Source organism: Hyaena hyaena, unplaced genomic scaffold, assembly GCF_003009895.1.
Source record: "Hyaena hyaena isolate Hyena2069 unplaced genomic scaffold, ASM300989v1 scaffold_97, whole genome shotgun sequence".
Taxonomy (NCBI): Eukaryota; Metazoa; Chordata; class Mammalia; order Carnivora; family Hyaenidae; genus Hyaena; species Hyaena hyaena.
This window is the reverse complement of record NW_024080728.1, coordinates 669,591-689,070: the sequence shown is the minus strand read 5'-3', so window position 1 is coordinate 689,070 and position 19,480 is coordinate 669,591. Positions and strand designations below refer to the sequence as shown.

Genomic DNA, 19,480 nt, shown 5'->3' with positions numbered 1-19,480 from the left:
ACATAGACATTAGAGTTTACTGTTGAAAGACAAAGAGAAAATAATGAATTCAATAGGAGAAAAATAACTCATTGCTTATAGGGGAGCACCAAAGTAATTTAACAACTGATTTTTCTTCTGAAACAATGGATCCAGGAAGCAGTAGAATAACATATTCAAAATGCTCAATGAAAAAGTTAGCAATCAAAAAGGAAGGCAAGATAAAGACATCCCAAGATAAACAAATATAGAAAGAATTTGTTGCTAACAAATTTGTCTTGAAACACTACTGGAAGTTCTTCAGCTTGAAAAGATGTGACACTGATTGCTCACCTGAATCCACCAGAAGAAACAAAGAACACTAGAAATGGCTAAATTTAAGTTAATATAAAAGATTTCAGAAATACAGCATATTTTTTTCATTTTTACTCTTAATTTCTTTGAAAGACATTATAGAAAGCATTAATTCTATTGTTGGAGTTATAACATGTATAGATTTAATGTATATGATAATAGTAACATAAAGAGGAGGAAGGATAGAATGGAACTACAGTGCACTAAAGTTTCTACATTATACCAGAGTTAAGTTAGTATAAATGTGATATACATTGGGGCGCCTGGGTGGCTTAATCGGTTAAGCGTCCGACTTTCCGACTTTCGCTTAGGTCATGATCTCGCGGTTTGTGGGTTCGAGCTCCGCGTCGGGCTCTGTGCTGACAGCTAGCTCAGAGCCTGGAGCCTGCTTCAAATTCTGTGTCTCCCTCTCTCTGACCCTCCTCTCCTCACGCTGTCTCTATCTCCTAGAAATAAATAAAACATTTTTTAAAAATTTGATATACATTGTGATTAGTTAGAATGGCTAAGAAAATTGTGTGTGTGCGTGTGTGTGTACATATACGTATTTAAACATAATAGAAGGTATTTAAAAGAGGAACAGAGGAACAAAGAAGATATATAGAAAATAAATAGTAAAATGGCAGACATAAATGTAAATATTTCAACAATAACTTTATATGTAAGTAGTGTTAAACACTCCAATGAAAGGATAGAGATTACAAGACCACATTTTTTAAAAATCAAGATTTGAGGAGCCTGGGTGGCTCAATCGGTTGAGTGTCCAACTTCAGCTCAGGTCATGATCTCATAGTTCTTGGGTTTGAGCCCCATGTTGGGTTCTGTGCTGACAGCTTGGAACCTGGAGCCTACTTTGGATTCTGTGTCTCCCTTTCTCTCTCTTCTCTCCCCCATTCACACTCTGCCCCCCTCTGTCTCTCAGAAATGAATAAACATTAAACAATTTCTTAAAAATCAAGATTCAATAATATGCTATTTAAACAGACACACTTAGATTCAGATACACATAGATTGTAGCAAATGGTTGGAAAAGATACTGTAAATAGAAAACATAACAGAGCTGAGTGGCTATATTTATATAGACAAAATAGACTCAAGACAGGAAATATTACTAACAACATAGAGTAGCATATCATAATGATTAAAGGGTCAATTAATCAGAAAGACAGAATTTACAAAGTATTTATATTAAACAAATGTATAAATTATAAATGTATACACACCTAAAAACAGAAACTCATTATAGAAGCAAAAACTAACAGAATTGAGAGATAGATAATCTGACATTTAGAAATGTCAATACTTTGATATCAATACTTGGTAGAAAAACTATATAGAAATTATATATTAAACATTAACTTAGCATATAACCCACAAAATCATTTTTTCAGATGTTTACTTATTTATTTTTGAGAAGGAGAGAGGTTGCCCAAGTGGGGGAGGGACAGAGGAACAGAGGATCTGAAGTGGACTCTGCTGACAGCAGCAAGACTAATGCAGGGCGTGAACTCATGAATCATGAGATCAGGGCCTGAGCCAAAGTCAGACATTCAACAGACTGAGCCACCCAGGTGCTCTCCTCAACAAATTCATTTTTAGGAACCTACCCAAGAGCACTGAAATCCTGCCTTTATGCAAAGACATGTGTATGAATATTTATAGTACATCAGTGAAACTATCACCACAATCAAGATAAGGCAAATATCCATTACCTGCCCCTCAAAAGTTTTCTTGTGTCTGCTCTTATCGTCTCATACCTCTGACCAGTCTTCTCCTCTTGGTTTTTTGGTCTGGCTTCTTTCACTCAGCATAAATTGTATTTAGACTTCAACCATATTGTTTAATTTTAAAAAATATATGATTCTTCTTCAGTCATCTATATTTTGAATTTACCCATGCAGTTTTTAGTTTGAACTTTAAATTTGCCCTATTTTTCCAATTATAGTTGAGAGGCCAGTAGTAATTAGATAATATTTCTTATGCAGAAATAAATTCTACCTGTCACAGATTAGGAGTCCTAAATTCTCTCTTGTCTGGCAAAAGAGCAGATGCAGAAATGAAAATGAGAGAGGCTAATGTCTGGGAGGAGACAAGAGCTTCCAACAAGGATTTCGTCTCCGTATTATTGAGCTCTCAACATTTTACATATGTGGTGAACGTGCAGAAGGAAACACTTAGATAGTAATCATTAACTTGTATGTGTACGAAGCAAAGGGTTTTGGGGGCAAGTGGCATTTGAAGTTGTGGTCAAAGCACAATAATATATTGGCATCAGATGGAAAGTAGTTTCCTGTAGGCGATACAACGAATTAGCTGTCTTCTTTAAAATTTAAGACTGATGTAACATGCGGCTTTAAAGATAACAAGTTACTAGTTAGCTAGTCTAGTTAGCTAACCTTGGGGGCTTTCGCCCTGCAGAGACTTTCCGCCCTAAGCCCTTTTAACCCAAGTGTGAGGAATTCTTGAACCTATTTCCCACATCTACCATTTAAAGTCAATCTGAAATTACGTATCAAAAATTAAAAATTTTCTAGGAACAAGAGTTATGAAACACCAAAATCAAGTGAGGTTGAACAATCTTATTGTAATAATTTAATAGGGTGGATAGCTAATTTTCTATGATGGCTTTACCTATGCAACAAATATGGCAATTCAATGAAGTTTTTCTTTTCCCTATTTCCCTCTTATTCTACAATATTGAAATTATCTAGAAAACTAAATATTGTTAAAGAATTATGTGAGTTTCTTTCAAATTAGTCTCTTCTGCCTGTGATTCATTGCATTTTTTTTGTTGTTGTTGTTTCTTTTCAGACCAAATGTTTATTTAGCTTTTTCCGGGATACTGGTCATCATCTGCTTCAGAATAATAAAATAGGAGGAATTAATTCCCCATTGTCTAAATCAGTTGTTTCAAAGAACCTGAAAGAAGATAAAGTAGTCAAAGAAAAGGATATAGACGGAAGGCCTAGGCCTGGGGAGATGGTAGGTTGTTGAAAAGGTGATGATTTTGCTAGTTTTGTTATATTTCACAGGCCTGTGCTGATTATTTGGTGAATTGCATCAATTTAGTTTGCCTTTTGTTGCAACATAATGATCATTTTTCCTGTCATTGGGAAGACCACATAAGAATTCAGTTTTTGAGGTGTGTTCATTTTCTTTCAGCAAGCACCTAGTATAAAATCTCAGAGCTCAGATAATCCTTTGGAAACTGAACCCTCTCTAAGCCACAATCCAGAAGGACAGGTAACTATGCATAGAGTTGGAAAATTAAGTTTAAATTCATCAGTCCTTTACTGAGTAAGATAGTATGGTATTGTGAAAAATGCTCATTATCTCAATGACCATCCCATATTTGCCATGAGTAGTTTATGACTTTGGTAAATTTCTTTGTCTTGTTGAGACTCTCTAAAATGAGCAGGTAGTACCAAATTAACCTTAACAATAAAAATAACAAAACTTTTTTAACTATAAAAAATTATGTGTTTTAGTAATTCTACTTTATTATATACTAGGAAGTATGCAGAGATGCATCATCTGTAGCATTTACTTATCTGCCCTCATGACAGTCAACAGTCTGGTGGGCAAAACAGATTGGTACATAACTAACCATAACACAGAATTTTGATGAATGTTATAATAGAGGTACAAATAAAAGTGCTGTTTGGGCTTGGATAGGACAGATTAATCACTCCTAGGATAAAGCAGTCTCAGAAGGCTTCATGGAAGAGGTGGCATTTGAGTTAAGTAGTGAAAGATGAAGAGGATAGTTTGCCAGAGGAAGATGAGGGGGTTGGCATTTGAGGGCTAGGGAATAGCCTGATTCAGAGCACAAAGAAGGTAGCAGAATTTAGACTGTATCAATTAATTTAGTGTATGAAATAGAGAAATGAAAAGAGGAGAATTTCTAGACAGAGGTGAGAAAGGAGAGAGAGGCTGTGTTGAGTTGTAGAAAGACTGAAAGATTTGCTAGAAAGTTTCATTATGTAGGTGATAAGGGACTCTTGAGCTTCATCTTGAAGACTCATATGAAAGGTTTTTAAGTCATGTAGAAATAAAACCTCCCATGTATTTCATGGCAGAACTCTTGCAAGGAAGTGAAACGGAGAGAATGAAGTTGGGGTAGGGGCTTCAAATATTGGTATAGGTTTTTCTAATTGTACAGATAAGTGTTGATGATAGTTTGATTTAGGGAAGAGGTTGTAGTAAAGAAAGTCAGAAACTTGAAGAGGCAAGATCTGGAACTGGGGAGCTTTAAGTGTGCTGAGGAAGAAAAGCTAAAGATAACTCAGGTTTCAAGCCTTACTTTCGAGAAGGATGACAAAATCGTTAAGAGATAAGTCAAAGAGAGATCGATATAAGGGAAATGATAAGTTCGATTTTGGACATGTTGTATTTAAGATGCTGGCAAAAATCTGGTTAGAAATGTCCACCAGGCTGCAGTTGATAGATGGTGACATGGATTCTGTGAATGGTAATGTCAGAATGCTTCTGCTTGGAAATATTTGGATTTGGAAGGTTTGGTGGTAGAAAGAATAGCATTCACTTAAAACAGTTACAAGAAAAGTATTGAACAAGTTAAATGGTGCATCAGCTGAGATAGAAGTTTCCAATAATAAAATTTAAAACCGCTTTATGCCAGAGATAACCACTGTTACTATTTTTCTTTGCAGTTATTTTTCCGATATTAAAAATATTTTGACAGTCAAGATCACACTATATATATGTATATATATAGTATATATGCAATTTTCTTACTTATATTGTGAATATTATCTTATGTTACTAAAATTTGTTCATAAATATCTGTTCTTCATGGAAAGAAATGAGAGAAAAATATCTTTACAGCAATATGTAGAAGCAGGGACATACATTGTGTTGGAGATTCAGCTGGACAAAGCCTTGGTTCCAAAGCGAATGCCAGAGGAGCTAGCCAGAAGGTGTGTAGCAATAGCTCTTACACTTTTTTTGAAAAAACATTTTATATATACATAAAAGGAATTCAGATTGTCCCTATAAATATAATTTCCCTGGACTAAGCAGCGGAAAGTTTTCTGGTTTTTATCCCACATTAGTTTTCTTTTCTTATAGTTGTCTTCTTATTACAAAAACAGTATATGCACAGTATAAAAAAAATTGAGGGGTGGACTGAGAGCTTTCCCCCTGAGATCAGGAACACGACAGGGATGTCCACTCTCACCACTGTTGTTTAACATAGTGCTGGAAGTCCTAGCATCAGCCATCAGACAACAAAAGGAAATCAAAGGCATCAGAATTGGCAAAGAGGAAGTCAAACTTTCACTCTTCGCAGATGACATGATACTCTACATCGAAAACCCGACAGACTCCACCAGAAGCCTACTAGAACTGATCCAAGAATTCAGCCAAGTTGCAGGGTACAAAATCAACGTACAGAAATCGGTTGCATTTTTATACACCAATAATGAAGCAACAGAAAGAGAAATCAAGAAACTGATCCCATTCACAATTGCACAAAAAACCATAAAATACCTCGGAATAAACCTAACCAAGGATACAAGAGATCTGTATGATGAAAACTATAGAAAACTTATGAAGGAAATTGAAGAAGACACAAAGAAATGGAAAAACATTCCATGCTCATGGATCGGAAGAATAAATATAGTTAAGATGTCATTACTACCTAAAGCACTCTACACATTCAATGCAATTCCAATCAAAATTGCACCAGCATACTTCTCAAAACTAGAACAAACTATCCAAAAATTTGTATGGAACCACAAAAGACCCCGAATAGCCAAAGTAATCCTGAAAAATAAAACCAAAACGGGAGGTATCACCATCCCAGACTTCAGCCTCTACTACAAAGCTGTCATCATCAAGACAGTATGGTATTGGCACAAAAACAGACACATAGACCAATGGAACAGAATTGAGAACTCAGAAGTGGACCCAAAAGTATACAGCCAACTGATCTTTGGCAAAGCAGGAAAGAATATCCAATGGAAAAAAGACAGCCTTTTTAACAGATGGTGTTGGGAGAACTGGACAGCAACATGCAGAAGAATGAAACTAGATCATTTTCTCACACCATGCACAAAAATCAACTCAAAATGGATAAAGGACCTGAACGTGAGACAGGAAACTATCAACACCCTAGAGGAGAAAGCAGGAAACAACCTCCTTGACCTCCACCGCAGCAACTTCTTACTTGACACATCCCCAAAAGCAAGGGAATCAAAAGCAAAAATAAACTGTTGGGACCTCATCAAGATTAAAAGCTTCTGCACAGCCAAGGAAACAACCCAGAAAATTAATAGGCAACCAACGGAATGGGAAAAGGTAGTTGCAAATGACATATCAGATAAAGGGTTAATATCCAGAATCTATAAGGAACTCACCAAACTACACGCCCGAAAAACAAACAACCCAGTGAAGACATGGGCAGAAGACATGAACAGACACTTCTCCAAAGAGGACATCCAGATGGCCAACAGACACATGAAACGATGCTCAGCATCCCTCCTCATCAGGGAACTACAAATCAAAACCACACTGAGATACCACCTCACGCCAGTCAGAGTGGCTAAAATGAGCAAATCAGAGAACTCTAGATGCTGGCGAGGATGTGGAGAAACGGGCACCCTCCTACACTGTTGGTGGGAATGTAAACTGAGACAGCCCCTCTGGAAAACAGTGTGGAGGTTCCTCAGGAAACTAACAATAGAACTCCCTTATGACCCAGCAATAGCACTGCTAGGAATTTACCCAAGGGATACAGAAATGCTGATGCATAGGAGCACATGTACCCCAATGTTCATAGCACTCTCCACAATAGCCAAAACATGGAAAGAGCCTAAGTGTCCATCAACAGATGAATGGATCAAGAAGATGTGGTTTATCTATACCATGGAATACTACATGGCAATGAGAAAGAATGAAATCTGGCCATGTGTAGCAACATGGATGGACCTTGAGGGTGTTATGCTGAGCGAAATAAGTCAGGCAGAGAAGGACAAATATCATATGTTTGCACGTATAGGAGGATTAGGAGGAACTTGACGGAGGACCAAGGGGGAGAAGAAGGGTGGAAATGGTGGGGGAAAGGGAGAGAGGCAAACCATGAGAGACTCTTGAATGCTGACAAAAACTGAGGACTGATGGATGTGGGGGGGTGGGGGGGATGGGCATGGAGGAGGGCACTTTGGGGATGAGCACTGAGTGTTATGTAGAAACTAATTTGACAATAAACTATTTGTAAAAAAAAAAAAAAAAAATTGAGGGGTACCTGGGTGGCTCAGTGGGTTAAGTGCCGACTCTTGATTTTGGCTTAGGTCATGATTTAATGGTTCGTGAATTCAAGCCCCAAATGGATCTGTGCTGACATTGCAGAGCCTGCTTGGTATTCTCTCTCCCCTTCTTTCTCTGCCCCTCCCCAACTCTCTCTCAAAAATAAATATATAAACTTAAAATAATCGAGACTTTGGGAAAATTGAGATCAGCAAGCATATAAAAACACTTAGATTTCTACTCACCCAGTGATAACTACTTTAAAAAGTTTTAAAAAATGTTTATTTATTTGTTTTGAGATATAGAGAGAGAGCAGTTTGGGGAAGGACAGAGAGAGAAAGAGAGAGAATTCTGAGCAGGTTCTGCGCTGTCAGGCCCAAGCCTGACATGGGGCTCATTTCCATGAACCGTGAGATCATGACCTGAACCACCCAGGTGCCCCAAACAAGTAAAGAGGAGTTTAAAACCAGAAGTACAATAATACTGACTATCATATTTACCTTTACCAGTGTTCCTTATTTCTTCAGTTACCTTCCAATTACTGACTAGTGTTCTTTCAGCCTGAAGGGCTCCCTGTAGCATTTCTTTTTTTTTTTAAGTGTATTTATTTTTTTGAGAGAGAGTTTGGGTGTGCAGAGAGAGAGGGGACAGAGGATCTGAAGTGTGCCCCATACTAACAGCACTGAGACCCATGTGGGATCAAAGTCACAAACTGTGAGATCATGACCTGAGCCGAAGTCGAATGTTCAACTTACTGAAACTTTCTGTTTCCTGATTTCTCTTAATACTTTGTGGTTTCCTTTAGCTGAGTAAGTTGCTTTATTCCACATCTTTTTGTAGCAAGTCTAATGTCTGGGCTTCTTCGGGGACAGTTTCTATAAACTTATTTTTTTCCTTTGAAAGAGCTGCACTTTTATGTTTCTTTGTACATTTTGTGATTTTTTGTTGTTGAAAACTGGACATTTGGATATCATAAAATGTGAAGAACTTTGAAAATCAGATTTTCCCCTTCCCCAGGGTTTGCTGTTTTTAATTGTCGAAGTTGTAGATTGTGTTCAGCCAATGTGGGTTGTTTTTTTTTTCAGCCAATATTTTGATTGAGATTTCCTTGAATGCCAGGATCTTAAGATAATCAAACAAATAAAAATAAAACAAAAAACTGTTTCTTTTGCCCTTGCAAATGATTCCATGCTGGAGCATTCTTTTAACACTTAACAAGCCTATTTATAATTCTGCCTCAGCCTTCATTTCCTGTTTGCACTGGGACTATAGGTCAGTCAGTGGTGAAAGCTTGGGGTCTTCTCTGGTCTTTTCTGAGCATGTATCCTATCCTGAGCATGTGTGCAGCTTTCATGTTTAACATAAGACTGTCAAGGTTCATCCATACTGTAACATATATCAGTATATGGATGTACCACATTTTTTCCCATTCTTTAGTTGATGGACATTTGGATAATTCTTAATATAGCATTCTATAATGATTGTGTTAAAATGGAGATAAACTCATGTAACTCCTCTGCTCAGAAACTACCAGTGACTCCCTGGCACACTCTGAATAAAAGTCAAAGTCCTTTCTATGGCCTACAACTACCTACGTATTCTGTAGGTACTTTGTTCTCACCTTTTCAGTCCACGCATACTTGCCTTCCTGCTATTCCTCACACGTGCCAAGCACATTGTTGCAGCAAAGCCTTTACACTTTCTGTTCTCTTTGCCTGTACTTTTCTTATCCCAGAAATCTACACAACTTGCTTCCTCACTTTCCTGAGGTCTTTCCTCAAATGTTACCATCTCAGTAAAGTGTCTTGATGAAATATGCTTCCCTACTTCACCACCCTAGCTCCCAGCATAGTCTGTTTGCCTTCTTGCATTATTTTTCTTTACAGCACATATCACTAACATATTTTTCTTAATTATTGTCTTTTCTTTCCCACTAAAATGCAAGCTCCATGAGGGCAAGAATTTTTGTCTACTTTGTTTCATGCTCTATGCTCTATCTCCAGCACCCAGAAAAGTGCCTGATGGATAATAGGCTGTCAGTATATATTTTGAATGAGTGAATAGGTAATTTTGTCTCTGGAGAGGAAATTGGGTGCCTGGAAGATAAGGCTGTCAAGAAGGCTAATAACAAGGAGACAGTTTAGTATATGTTGTTTCATACCTCATAAGTTCTGAATAATATGGATATATTACCTATTAAAACAAATAAAATTAAAATTAGAAATTAAAAGCACAGGTATATAATTACATATCCCCTATTATAGACAAATTGAATTTGTGAATTTGATTATAAACTTTAAAGAAGTACGATATAGTTCAGCAGGAATCTGAAACTCTAAGGAGGAAGAGATAGAACTTAATTTCCTCTAGTTTTTGTAAGGTTTCCTGAAAATGGAAAGTCATAACACCCATTTCTTTACAACTCCTGAGTCAAACAGTCTCTTGAGTGCATTAGCAGTTTTTAAAAGTGTGTAAGAGTAAAGCCAGGGCTCAAATTAGCCAAAAGTACAACTTAATCACTTTCTGAGTAGCTGCTTCCTGGCTTCTTCCCTATCTAGTCCACAGCCATATATTGTTCTATGGTTCACATCAAAGCTTTTGCACAGTGCTTGAGTGTGATGTAGGAACAGACCTTAGATCTCCCCCAGATAGGCCCTTTGAAGGTATGAATAAGAGAACATACATCTGCAGATAATTAAGTTTATTTTTTGTTGTTTTTTTCTGGTACAGGGTCAAAGATATGATTCCTCCAAGGCCGCCTCTTACCCGTCGGACAGGAGGAGCTCAAAAGGCAAGTGCCAAAGCTAAGGTGAATAAAAAGTAATAACATGTTGAGTGCATCCATTTGAAAATAAGGCTTGGACTCTTCAGTATGTTTTCCAGAAGAGGCGAGAAATTGTAGCTTCATGTATTCCCCTTCCTGGTTTTGTTTGTGAGCAGTGGCAGACAGTGAATAGTGTGTAGTGGTTAGTCTTTGGCTAATCTCTGAGCTGAAAAGGGCAATTAATACCTAATGCAGTATTGAATGTAAAATCCAATCCAGTTTCAGACTTCCATTACACATCTTGATCTCTCTGAGGCCTTTTTCCAGACATTTTGTATTTTCGTAGGCGGTGAGTGACTACCACATGCAAATCAAAAATATTTCTAGAGCCATTCTGGATGAGTATCACAGGATGTTTGGAAAACAGGTGACCAAACTAGGGAGTGATATGGATAGTGAAACCCTAGAGGAACAGAAGTGCCAGCTCAACTATGAACTTAACTGCTCTGGAAAATACTTTGCTTTCAAAGAACAACTCAAGGTAAATATTCATTTAATTATTCCATGGATTTTTATGAAGCATCTTCTCTACATTCTTAATTATTAGTTTATCTCTGGTCATGTCCAACTATGCTTCCACTATTCTTGCTACCTATGTTCCCTATGATAGAATGTCATAAGCTCCAATTGTATAAAGCCTTGGAATGGGTCAGTAACCATTCCAAGTGTAACCATTCCAAGTGTGAGCGTTTAAGAAACTAAGTCTTTACTTAAGGGTAGGCCAGATTTTGAGACAGGATTCATGTTGCTGTAGCAGGCAGAAACTCTGTACCTGTTACTGATTCCACGACTACTCTGTCTCCCATTACCAACATTTCTATAGTCCACAGAATCACTAAGATTTGAGAAATATTTACACAATAATAATTTCCCAAATAATAATGGCTAACATTCATTGAGTGTTTGCTGCACACCAGACAAATTTTTAAATGCTTCAAATTTTACTAATTTAATCCTCACAGCAACCCTATGAGGTAGATATTCCTCATTTTACAGACAGAGAAATGCAATATTAATTGGTTAGGTAATTTCCCTAAGATCACAGAGGTAGTAAAGGTTAAAGATGGGACTTAAATTCAGGCAATCTTGCTCCAGAACTCATATTCTTAACAGCTACACTGGATTGCCTCTCTGTGCACATTTACCATGTGTCCTGTCCTGTATTAAACAGATAAAAAGAAAGCACATGGAAGTAATAAAGTGAAAAACAACTGATGCTCATGGAGGTGAAACGCTCTTCTCAGTAGATGGCATGATCACAACTTAGTTTAATTCCTGGTTCTACCATTACTAGCTGGATGGTCAAATGACTTTATTTCTTTGAGCTTTAATTTCTTTGCCTAACAATAAGAGAGAATACTATCACATGGGTTCATTATTAGAATTAAATAATATAATGCATGGAAACTGCTTAGTATATAACCTGACAATAACATTAGTTTAGGGAGGAATAAAAGCCACCATTGCTATAGCAATATGTTATTTGTACAGCATTTTAAAGCTTCACCACTTACCTGTCATCTTTGTTTGGCTTCTCAATCATCTTCTGAAGTAAGATAATAATACCAGAAGCACACATTCATAGGGGTATTAACTGTAATTTTTGAGGTTGTACAGTGGCAGGATTAGAACCAAAATTCCATTCTCTACACTGTCAAATCAGACCTTTTTCCCTTGTATGTGGCCATGATGAGAGATGTAATACATAAACCTAATGAATGCTGAGGTCTTCTTTATGACTCTCTTCACATGATAGGAGTTCTGCATTGACTGTATTAGTGATGATGTTAAGAAAAGAAGTCATGCAGGGGTGCCTGGGTGGCTCAGTTGATTAAGCGTCCGACTTTGACTCAGGTCATGATCTCACGGTTCATGGATTTGAGCCCCGTGTCGGGCTCCATGCTGACAGCTAGCTCAGAGCCTGGAGCCTGCTTCAGATTCTGTGTCTCCCTCTATCTCTCTGCACCTCCCCTACTCATGCTCTGTCTCTGTCTGAAAAATAAATAAACTATTAAAAATTAAAAAAGAAAAGAAAAGAAAAGAAGTCATGCAGAGTATGTTGATTGGGGTAAAATCAGAGAGCTGACACTCAATCAGTCACTAAGGGAGAAACTGATCACCGTCTGAAGTTCTGATGAGCCTTACACCAGAAGCTCTAGGAAGGCCTGTGTTGTCAGCACAGTACTGGACTCTGTATTCAAATGGGTGATCTGTGCCTCTTAACAGCATGCTGTAGTAAAGATTGTGAGAGAGAAGTATTTGAAGACGACACCATTTGAAAGCCAAGAGGAACTGCAGACATTTATTAGTGAGCTCTATGTGTTCTTGGTGGATCAGATGCATGTGGCCTTAAACCAGGTAGGTGCTCAAGAACTAAGAGCCCTTCCTTTTCTCTTTAAGGCATCAAGGTCTCTGAATGATTCCCTCCTTCCTTGCTTCCTTTCTTCCTTAATTCAGCAAACATAAATGTGGTTGATTTAAAAAATAAAATCGTCTAATGCAAATTGTAAAACAAAAACTATCATTTTATTTATTCTGCGACTGTGTATAATTTCTCAACTTGCTCTCTGATATTAGCAATCAAAACCAAGAAAAATTATGAGATTTCAGATATTGAGCCTAAATGACAATGATGCTTCAAACGTGCCCTTTCATTGGACTGGTAGCCTGTTCTTCTCCCATTTGTCTGTTTTTGTTTTTTTTTTAAGTTTATCTATTTATTTTGAGGGGGGAGGGGCAGAGAGAAGGAGAGAGAATCCCAAGCATGCTCCATGCTCAAAGTGGAGTCCAACACAGAGCTTGATCCCACAACCATGCAATCATAATCTGAACAGAAATCAAGAGTTGACCATTTAACTGACTGAGCTACCCAGCCTCCCTAACCTCCCATTTATCTATTTATATCTGTAGTTGCACATCTTGCATTTTGCCTTCATTTGCTCATTTTTAAATGTATACAGTTGTGGTTTCTTTGAAAACTATGACAAAAACCAAAGTCTTTTTGTCCTATTAGTAGTTGCTAAGCAGCTGTGCTTCCTCAAACCCTCTATCTTATTTGTTCTTTCCTTCACTGTTATTTTCTTCTCTGTCACCATCACTCTTTCTTTCAATTTGTCCAGTCTTTCTGGAAGAGGAGGGTGAGGAATGTCCAGTATCCTAGCATTAAGAGAACAATCCTACCTTGGGCACAGATGACTTGGATGAATTGCTTTGAAAATTGAGCGTTAGGTGGCAATTGCTGTTGCTTATGCTCCCAAAGAATCCCTGTCTAGTAGATGAGAGAGACATAAAATATAAATAAGTGTAGCAGAGTTAGGCAAATGCTGTAATGGGGTGGTAGAGCAGGTTAGGGAATGCTTAAATAGACAGTAATCAACTTCACCCTGAGACTTGTCAGGAAAGGATTCACTGAAGAGCTGTGGCTTGAGCTTGAAGTCTAACAAGTTCTCGAGGTGGAGGATTCAGAGGATTTGAGTCATAAGTAACACCACAAAACTTTGGAAGCTTGGAAGCATAGGGGATATACAGAAACTGCATATAGTTCAGGATCAGATGCTAAACAGGTTAAGGGACAGAGAATTGGAGGTGAAGCCAGGGATCAATAAGTTCATGATAAGAGAGTTTGGAATGTGGATTGAGACCTTGTATACCACACAAAGAAGTTTTGCCATTTCTATTATTAGAATTTTGGAAGCAATAAATTTAATTATTTTACACTGGGGAATAGTATGATCAAATCTACATTTTATGAAAAACACTCTGATAGCGGTATATAGGATGGGTTAGATATGGTGAAACTGGTCATGTTAACTGGTTCTTACATAGTAAGGAAGAAAAGGGGTCAAAGGGTCTTAAGTTTAAGGCTCAAAGACTGGGTAGCTGGTAGTACCAGTAAGCAGGACAAGAAATACAACACAAGCAGATTTAGTGGGAGGCAGGTGATGTTGAAATTACTTTTGAACATTAGTTCTTGTGGGATTTTTCTCAAGAGTGAGATCTGAGATGGAGATGAGATCTGAGGAGCCATGAATATATATAGGCAAACCTTGGAGACACTGAAGGTTTGATTCCAGACCACCACAATAAAGCAAATATCAAAATAAAGCAAGTCAAATTAATTTTGTGGTTTCTTAGTGCATATAAAAGTTATATTTACTCTGTATTATAGTCTATTACATTTATAATAATAGCATTGTATCTAGAAAAACAATGTACATACCTTAATTAAAAAATACTTTATTGCTGGGCACCTGGGTAGCTCAGTTGGTTGAGTGTCTGACTCTTGATTTCTGCTCAGGTCATGATCCCAGGGAAATGGGATCGTGTCCTGTGTCAGACACCACACCTGCTTAAGATTCTCTCTCCTTCTGCCCCTCTTACTGGCTCACACACACTGTCTCTCTAAAACAAAAACAAAATCTAAAAACTTTATTGCTAAAAAATGCTAACCATCATCTCAGCTTTCACTGAGTCCTAGTCACTGATTACAGATCACTGTAACAAATATAATTAACAATGAAAAAGCTTAAAATATTGTGAGAATTACCAAAACATGACACAGAGACACAAAGTAAGCAAATGCTATTAGAAAATGGTACCAATAAACCTACTTGACACAGAGTTGCCATGAACCTTCAATTTGTAAAATAAATAAATAAAATTTTAAAAAGTAATATCTTTGAAGCTCAATAAAACAAGATATACTTGTAGATGCTAGTTAAATTATGGTTATAGATGATGCAGCTGAGAAAAACATGAGTAGATAGAGAAGCAAGCTGGTGGTAGAACACAATAGAAGCACCAACATTTAAGGAATGGATGAATAAAAGAATTAATGAAGGAGATAAATGAATTGTTAAAAGGGCAAAAGAACCAGAAGACAGGGGTGTTACAGAAGCTAAGAAAAGAGAATTTTAAGAAGAAAAAGTAGTTAACATTGTCAAATATTCCTAGGAGTTTGTTGAAAAACAAAAGCTGAGGAATGGGGAGGGGAAATTGGAAAGAGGTGGTCAAAAAGTACAAACTTCAAGTTACGAAATAAACAAGCACCAGGGATATAATGTACAGCATGATGACTATAGCTAATACTGTTGTATGATATACTTGTAAGTTGTTAGGAGAGTAAATCCTAAGAGTTCTTATCATAAGAAAAATATTTTTCTTTTTCTTTTAATTGTGTCCATATGAGATGATGGATGCTAACTAAAGTTACTGTGGTAATTATTTTACAATATATGTTCAGTCAAACCATTAAGCTGTATGCCTTAAACTTACACATGATATACAACAGTTATATCTGATAACTGAATAAAACTGGAGAAAAAAATTTTTGAAAAATTTTCATCGGATCGGAAACTAAGGAGGTTATTAACTTTTACATAGCAATATCATTGAATTAATGGAGTGTGTTCAAATTATAATGAATTGTGGAATAAATGAGTGATTAGGAAGCAGATAAATATAAATTCAGGAAGTTGGGGGGTGGTGCCCGGGTGGCTCACTTTGTTGAGTGTCCAACTCCTGATTTCTACTCAGGTCATGATCTCAAGTTTCACCTGAGATCGAGCACCACATCAGATCTCTCTCTGCTTAAGATTCTCTCTCCTTCTCTTTCTTCCCCTCTCCTGCTTGTGCTCTCTCTCTCTGAAAATAAGTAAATAAACTTAAAAAAAAAGTTGGAAGATGAAAGGAAGAAGTAGGAAAATAGAAGTTAGAAATTATACAGGTTTTCTTTTTAAGCTAGAAATGCCTTTAGCATGTCCATAGGTTTGGGAGTCAGCATACTGGGAGAAATTAAAAATAGAAGCAAAGAGAGAAAAATTGATGGCAAACTCAGGATATATACAAATGGGAAAGGATCAAGTGTTTAGATGGAAAGGTTAGTCTTGCAACAGAGAAGGATGTGATGCTTCTTCAGACTGAAAGTAAAGAGATACAATGGATGCAGAAATAAACTATTTCAGTATGGTGTTCAAAAGTTGAGGTATCTCATGGTTTGCCTCCCTCCCTCTCCCCAGCTATTTTTCCCCTTCTTCTCCCTCATGGTCCTCCGTTAGCTTCCTCCTAATCCACCTATATGTGCAAACATATGGTATCTGTCCTTCTCTTCCTGACTTATTTCGCTCAGCTCTTGAATGCTGAGAACAAATTGAGGGCTGATGAGGGTAGGGGAGAGGGGAAGGGGTGATGGGCAAGGGGGAGGCACTTGTTGGGATGAGCACTGGGTGTTATATGTAAACCAACTTCACAATAACATATTTAAGAAAAGAAATAAATTTTTAAAAAGTTGAGTTATCTCGGCCTAATGATTTCCATTCTTTACTGGACAGTGAAGGGAATAAGGGTTGAATGAAAAGCTTAAAGAAAGAGAAGAAAATTTAGATACTGCATCATAGCATTATAGAATATGTTGTTAAACAAGGACAAATACATAAATTGCTGAGTATTAAAGGCCTTTAGCTAAGACTGAATGCCAAAGAATCTGTGGCAGCTCAGATATTTCTGTGTGTATGTAGTTTTCCTCAGGACCAATTAGCACCTCCTGTAGGATTGTTTTAATTTGGGAGTTTTCAGACCAAGTGCAGGCAAAGGACAAGGATACCTGGGACCTGAGTTTGTTGGGGAGAGTAGTGTGAGTGGATGATCATGGGGCCAGGATTACCCAGTTGGGAAAAGATAGGCATATTGGAAATGAAGGAAATAAAGACAGAGAGTAGTTACTTTAAGGGGATTCAAGTGACAAAAAGACTGAAGGCTTGTAACATAGGTTCTTAGAGTGGGATATTAGAGGTAGAGTATTTCTGGTTTGGGCACTGTAGTGTGTTGCTGGAGGGATCTGAAGGTCAAGATCATCAAAATTAAAAGAACAAAGAACAGAGGCATTAATTTGTAACCAGGAGCTCTCTTTGGCCCATCTCAAATTTAGCTTTACTCTCTATGTCCCTTGGCAACTCTACTTGTTAATGTCACTGATAATTTTTTTTAATTCTAATTAAAGAATTTGAGGAGGCCTTCCTTGGCAATAGCTTCTGATCCAGGAGATTACTTATTATGCTAGAACTTCTTTCCTTGATGGTATATACAGCATAATATTTTTTTGGGTTTTTCCCTACCGTTATGGCTATTTCTGAAAAATTTCTTTTTGGGATATGGGATGTATTTATATATCCCCCTGAAGGTACAGAGGTAACTTCCAAAGCTTTATCCTTAGTCCCCTATTTTTTTGTTTTTGATGTTTGAAGATTCTAGATAGTCCTTACCAACCCTTTTCATGCCATGGCACCTAAAAATGATAATATTTGTTCCATATACAAGAGAAAATGAAGGAAGCTGTTTGAGGTCAAAGGAAGCCTACTTAGGGATTTTGACTGCCCTAAGTGTTGAAGAGGAAGTCTGTCCTAATTAATTTTTACTCACTTCCATGAGCTTAGATTGTTGGCATTCAGATATCTGACCTTCTCTTTCATCCTTGATATTTCTCTCTTGGTTCACCCTCACTTCTTACTATATTGGCAAGACTGTAAGAAACTCGAATATCATTTTCAGCCTCACGACTTATGTCTCACATCTAGTTTATCCTTTTAAGATTCTCTACTTGTAATTGCTTTGTTTTGTCTAACTAAAATCTTGATGTTGATAAGACCATGCCAGATGATGTCCAAGGCACTGTTTCAACCATTTATACAAGTGATGAACAGCTTCGACTCTTTGCATTTGAAGCAGAAGTCAATGAGAACTTTGAAATGGCAGCAGTGTATTATGAAGAGGTAATTAAAGGTCCTTCTAGTAGTTGTTGTTATTATTGTTTGTATAATATTGGTATAACAATTAGTAGTTTTTAATTATTTAAAACCCATCAGGACTGATGAAAGGATAGACACATAAATCAATAGAGTCTATAAATACGTCCATACAAATTAGGCCATTATTGTTTTTTACAGAGGTGTAAAATAAATTCAATGGAGAAAGGACAATATTTTCAAAGAAATGGTTTTAGAACCATTGGTCATCCATATCCAAAAAATGAACTTTGACTTAAACCTTAAACATTGTAAAAAATCAACCTAAAATGGAGCACAGATCTGAATGTAAACCATGAAACTATAAATATTTTAGAAGAAAACAAAGGAAAAAGTCTTCATGATCTGGAGTTAGGTAAAGAGTTCTTGGACATGACACCAAAGCATGATCCATGAAAGAAAAATATGATAAATGAAACTTCATCAAAATTAAAAATGTGTGCTCTGTAAAAGACACTATTAAGAGAAAGAAAAGGAGAAAATATCTGCAAGACATATTTTTGACAAAAGGTTTATTTGTATCCAGAATATTAAGAACTCTTAAAATTCAGTAATAGAAAAACAACTAAGTAAAAAATTGGCAAGAGATTTGAACAGATATTTCACTAAATATGATAAATAAGAGTATGAAAAGATATTCAACATAATTAGCTATTGTGGGATGCAAATTAAAACCACAATAAGATGCCACTACAACTTATTAGAATAACTAAAATGAAAAATGCTGACAATACAAGGTGCTAATGAGGATACAAAGCAACTGGACCCATCATACTTTGCTGGAGCAAATGCACAATGATAAAGTCACTCAGGAAAAGAGTTTGGCAGTGTCTTATATATTCATTCACCTTATGACCTACTCCTGGGTATTTACCTTAAAGAAGTAAAATCTTATGTACATAATTGCTCAAATGGAAGCAACCCAAATGTTCTTTAAAGGGAATAAATAAACTATGGCTTATCCATATAATGAAATACTATTCAGCAATAAAAAGATGAATTACTAATACAACAACTTGCATGAATCTCAAAGGCATTATACTGAGTGAAAGAAGCCACTGTCAACAGGTTACATACTATATGGTGTCATTTATATGACATTCTTTTTTTTAATTGAAGCATAGTTCATAGTTCAATACAATACTGTATTGTATTAGTTTCAGGTGTACATAGCGATTTGACAATTATATATATTACAAAATGCTTACCACAATAAGCATAGTTACCATCAGTCACCATACAAGTTATTACAATATTA

General features: G+C 36.7%; 1 protein-coding gene across 7 annotated transcripts in view; it reads left to right on the top strand.

Annotated features, from left to right (window-relative positions):
• CFAP70 (cilia and flagella associated protein 70) overlaps positions 1 to 19,480 on the top strand; it is a 100,162-nt gene that overhangs the window by 38,156 nt on the left and 42,526 nt on the right. For all 7 annotated transcript variants that reach the window (XR_005528897.1, XM_039235179.1, XM_039235177.1 and 4 more), the window contains 7 exons: positions 3,145 to 3,315; positions 3,496 to 3,576; positions 5,179 to 5,270; positions 10,330 to 10,390; positions 10,710 to 10,904; positions 12,650 to 12,781; positions 18,064 to 18,189. Coding sequence is in view for 6 of the 7 variants with exons in the window: in XM_039235179.1 (XP_039091110.1) it covers positions 3,145 to 3,315; positions 3,496 to 3,576; positions 5,179 to 5,270; positions 10,330 to 10,390; positions 10,710 to 10,904; positions 12,650 to 12,781; positions 18,064 to 18,189 (858 nt within the window). In the remaining variant the exon portion in view is untranslated. The remainder of the gene's footprint in view (positions 1 to 3,144; positions 3,316 to 3,495; positions 3,577 to 5,178; positions 5,271 to 10,329; positions 10,391 to 10,709; positions 10,905 to 12,649; positions 12,782 to 18,063; positions 18,190 to 19,480) is intronic.